Source organism: Electrophorus electricus, chromosome 12 (assembly GCF_041902795.1).
Source record: "Electrophorus electricus isolate QZ-2024a chromosome 12, ASM4190279v1, whole genome shotgun sequence".
Classification (NCBI taxonomy): Eukaryota; Metazoa; Chordata; class Actinopteri; order Gymnotiformes; family Gymnotidae; genus Electrophorus; species Electrophorus electricus.
The window spans coordinates 20,521,783-20,526,569 of record NC_137508.1 but is presented as its reverse complement, the minus strand read 5'-3'; the positions used below and the strand labels follow the sequence as shown (position 1 = coordinate 20,526,569).

Below are 4,787 nucleotides of genomic sequence, written 5' to 3'. Positions count from 1 at the left end.
AATTCACTTGTATCACACTGGCCTTTTCTTTTGTACAAACACACTGCTCACTGTATAGAGAATTTTGTATACACTAAATTACACAATGAACAACTGTCAGTGTAAGAAGTGACATACATGGGAAAGAGAACTGGGAACTTTTGAGAACTTTTGAGAACATGGTCTATGTTTTGCAGAAATGTGCTTTAGTATTTGCATTTTGTGGCAACAGAAGTGAAAAGGGCTGCAGCCCCTTGTATTAATGTAGTGGGGCTTTGACGCACTATTTTGTGCGGTTTCAGTTTTGGGAAATGCATCTAAGCATGAAGCAGGACCTGAGGCAAAAACAAAAGAAAAACAGCAGCAAACCAGTCTGTTGTGTGTGTGTGTGTGTGTGTGTGTGTGTGTGTGTGTGTGTGTGTGTGTGAAAGTAGAATGTATGAAAGACCTGGATTAACTCCCTTTCTCCTTCTATCTTACTTTCGGTGCTTCTCTGCAGCTGTGGTCCACCAAGTACTCTCTCCACACAGCAAGCACCTTCATACATATGAGTGAAGTCACAGGGAGGGGATAGAGGAGAAAGAGAGAGAGACAGATAGGAGGACATGGAGGGACGGTGAGTGCAGGGGAGAGAAAGATTGAGGGGGAGGGGAGTCAGACTGAGGAGCCTCAGCGTGATGGTGGTTGAGGGGAGCAGGCAAAAAGAGCACATGCATACACGCACATGTGCATATGCTTACCCACACACACACACACACACACACACACGCATACACACAAACACGCACAAGCTCGTGCACATATGTGCATGTGCACACACACGGTGCAATAATCACACTCGCTCTCTCTCGCTCCCTCCCTCTCTCTCTCTCTCTCTCTGTCTTGCTCACTCACACGCAGAGGGGACTCACTCTCTGCACACTGCCATCCGTGATGCAGTGCTCCTGAGCTTGGAGCCAGAGAAAGAGACGGAGGAGGTGGTGAAAGGAGCAGAGCCCCCGCGCTCTACAGCCAGGAGGAGAGAGGGAGGCAGACAACAGCTTCCCACGCAGCACAGAAGAACTGACCATGCAGGGCACGCAGCTCCACAGCAACACCTGCATCCGCATTCGCCGGATCCTCTAGCATGCTGACAGATCGCCCCAACGCACCTCATGCAAACACTATCTTTGTAAAGAGCTGCTTTTAAATGAGGTATTTTATAATGAACTGTGTTTTTAGAAGTATAAAAACAACAGTAGAAGGTTTTTGTCTGAATTTATTTCCTTCTGAAAGTGCAAAATGTGATACATTTCTGATGAAAGAAGAACACATCATTATTTTCTCTTTTTTGTTCTGTGCCAGAAATACAAGCAGTTTCTGAGCTCTATTCAGCGGTCTGGTTAAAGTTATCCAAACTTGGATTAACTCTGTGATATTTCTGATTTTTTTTTTTACTTTACCTTAAAGAAACATCCATGACTAGTGGATTTAAAACTTGAGTTCAGGGACAGGATTCTTTGCATTTTCTCTCAGCCACTCTTATGGATTTCTGCCCTGTTTTGCTCTCAGAGCATTCTCCTATGGACGTCAGTGAATCGGAAGAAATCTAAATTGATTGGAAAGTAAGTTAATCTATTTCTTTCTTATGCTTTGGACTGCAAAAGCAGTCAAGAAAATGAAATGCTCTGTTAAATATATATATATATATATATATATATATATATATATATATATATATATATATATATATATATATATATATATTGCTTTTTAACCAGATATCATGATCCTTTTATTAGTCATTTTAGTGCTCTGACTCTTTTTAAGCCACTGAGAGGTTGTGCGTGAGTGTGTATTGGTTTGTATAATTTGTTCCCTCCTGGCTTTACTTCAGTGTTTTACTCCAACACAGATGCTACAGGCTCTTCAGACAGCAGGTGTCCATCAAGGTGATCTGAGCGTGCCCAGTTAGTACACTCTGGTCATTGGCCATGCGACCAGCACAGGGAGGAAGCATAGTCTGAGGTTCCAATCCTGCACCCCTTTCCAAAGGAGTCTCCCCAAACCAACACATTAGGGGGCTATCCAAGAGGCTCCAGCAGCCAGCTCACAGCAGGATGGTCCCGCCTCCTCCTACCAACAAGCCGCATGTCTGCTTGTCCACCATCATCATCATGAGCAGCATGGCGCTGATGGATGCCTATCTCGTTGAGCAGAACCACGGGACACGCAAGGTGGGGATTTGCATCATGGTGACAGTGGGAGACCTATGTTTCCTGATTGTGTTGCGCTATGTGGCCGTGTGGGTGGGTGCAGAGGTGAAAGCAGCTAAGCGTGGCTATGCTATGATCCTCTGGTTCCTCTATATCTTTGTCCTGGAGATTAAGGTGTACTTTGTCTACCAGAACTACAAAGCTGACCGTAAGAGTCTGGATGCATTAGCACGCAAAGCTCTGACACTTCTGCTTTCTATTTGCATCCCTGTCCTGTTTATTATCCTAGTAGCCATTGATCACATGGAGTACGTGAGGGCTTTCAAGAAGAAAGAGGAAATACGAAATCGACTTTTTTGGGTGGTAGTGGACCTGCTGGATGTCTTGGACATCCAGGCTAACCTGTGGGAGCCGCAAAAGAAAGGCCTCCCACTGTGGGCTGAGGGCCTGATGTTCTTCTACTGCTACATCCTCCTACTGGTACTGCCATGCGTGTCGCTCAGTGAGATCAGCATGCAGGGTGTTAACATCAGTCCCCACAAGATGATGCTGTACCCCATCCTCAGTCTGGTCACTATAAACATTGTAACCCTCTTCATCCGAGGAGGGAACATGGTCCTTTACAAGGACAACAGAGTGTCAGGGATCCTTATGGGGAAGAACATCCTGGCCATTATGCTGAAGACATGCAGCTTTGTGCAGTATAGGAGACAGTTGCAGAGTGCTCCTCCTGCCTTTGGGATTGAGCTGCAGAAAAACTCAGTGCCAGTGAGTCGTGTGGCATCCTCCCAACGGCAGGTTAACCTGCAGGACCAGGGGCCTTTGCATGAACTGACCTCATGCGAGCACACATGACACATGGAATACAAGCGTTGTTCACACCTGCACATGCTCCTAAGAATGTGGGTATGGATATTGTGGATCTTGATGAAGAGAAGTTGCAAAATTGGAGCACTGGCAAGATGGCCACTGTGGAAAGCTGTCACTGCATATAGAGTCCAGAGCCAGTGCAGCAAAACGGCTCCTCTCATCACAGCTTATGCCACCGTGTTTAGGAGCAAATTGCTGGTTTTAAAAAATGTGCCTGATCCTGGCCTTGTATCTTCTACTCTCATCACACAGCTCTTAAATAGACCAGGTAGCCACCAGTGCCAGGTCTGTTACTGCAAAAGAGACATGTCCGACATCATGTACAATTTTGGATTAACTAAAACATGAATTTGTTTGTGATTACGTGTGATTATATATGAGGTCATGTATGAGTTGCAGGTGATCTCAATGTGCTCTATGAGCTTTGTTTAACTACAGTGAGTGTAAGATTAGCCCAGCCAAACAAAGACAGCCTGCCTTAACACTAGTCCATTGTTGCTTCTCATAAAAATGAAAAATGTTGAATTGCATTGGCATGTTTTTTTTTGAAGATGTCACATTCATGTTAAAATCTAATCTGCTAAATTTCTGTGCAGTTTTACTCACAGACCAAATGCAAAATAGTGGGGTTCCGTTACTGCCCACAGTACCATGCACGCAAAGAGGGTGTACTGGATTATGTATTTTTTCTAAACAACATTACAATAACATGGATTTATATATGAATATATTTTTCAAAAGTGTGATTAGTAATAACACTGAAGTCAGCAAAATAATGTGTTGTGATGTTACTTTTTTTTCCCCATAGAGTCTGCTTGCCTTGATCATTGTTCGATAAAAAAGAAAAAAAGAAATCGATAAAAATACATTGCGTGTATAAATCCTCTATGGAAAGAGATTTTTTTTCTTTTTTAAAAAAGGGAAATGTGTTTTTTATGTAGTCCTTTGATAAAGTATTGTGTACATATAAGGTGCCCTGTGTTGTGTGTTTGTTTGGACTGTGTATTGTTTGCATGTGGACATAGACTAATTCTCTGATTGGGGGAAGATTGAGCACGTTTCATGTCCTAATTAGAATTCTACTGAGGGCTTTAAATTAGACAGTGTTACAAAGGAAAAATAGCCAGTGATTTTCCTCACTCTGTCTTAATCCCCAATTAAAGGTTAATGGTTAATACAGACCCTTTCAGCTAACACTATGCATCTTCAGCGTGCCCGGCACCAAGCCTTCTCTTCCAGTACTGGCATCTGAGCAAGATGAATGGATGAACATAAATAAGATGATATGTTCAGGTTTGTGGCTGTGCATCTGGAGTACTGGCACAGGTGAGGCAGGTCACATGGCTGTGCACTGTGCTTTGACCTTTGTTGCTCCCCTGCGTCATAAGCCATGCGGGTTCAACCACCTCCAGAATGCTGAGGAAGGAAAATAAAATTTCATCCACACTGCATTGCCCTTTATCTACATTTACTGAAATGAGATTAAATGGTCCAAAAATAACAAGACTGAGATTGAAGTTCAGTGGAAGGACAATCTTGAGGATAATTTTTGTCATATCAGAAATACAAAAATACTTTACTTGAAAAGTGCTTTCAGATAACTGTGCTATGATAACTAAAGCCACTTATTATTATTTATTTTTTTGTAGTTTGTTCAATGCAAGCTTTAACAAAGATACTGGTGGTTTCTGTATGATTCTGTAATTTTTACAGCATCATACAGCAATTTTTACAGCATTTTTA

The 4,787-nt window shown here is 42.7% G+C and overlaps 1 protein-coding gene across 1 annotated transcript; it reads left to right on the top strand.

The window, feature by feature from the left end:
• The first annotated feature begins 913 nt into the window (after positions 1-913).
• On the top strand, positions 914-3,973 carry LOC113577732 (transmembrane protein 121). Its single transcript, XM_027010571.3, has 3 exons — positions 914-1,173; positions 1,531-1,583; positions 1,874-3,973. Exon 3 carries the CDS (start codon positions 2,079-2,081, stop codon positions 3,027-3,029), a length of 951 nt encoding a protein of 316 aa, XP_026866372.1. The 5' UTR covers positions 914-1,173; positions 1,531-1,583; positions 1,874-2,078; the 3' UTR covers positions 3,030-3,973.
• Positions 3,974-4,787: the final 814 nt, after the last annotated feature.

Coding starts and splice junctions, on each gene's coding strand:
- LOC113577732 (XM_027010571.3), top strand. CDS start 2,079: ATGGTCCCGCCTCCTCCTACCAACAAGCCGCATGTCTGCTTGTCCACC.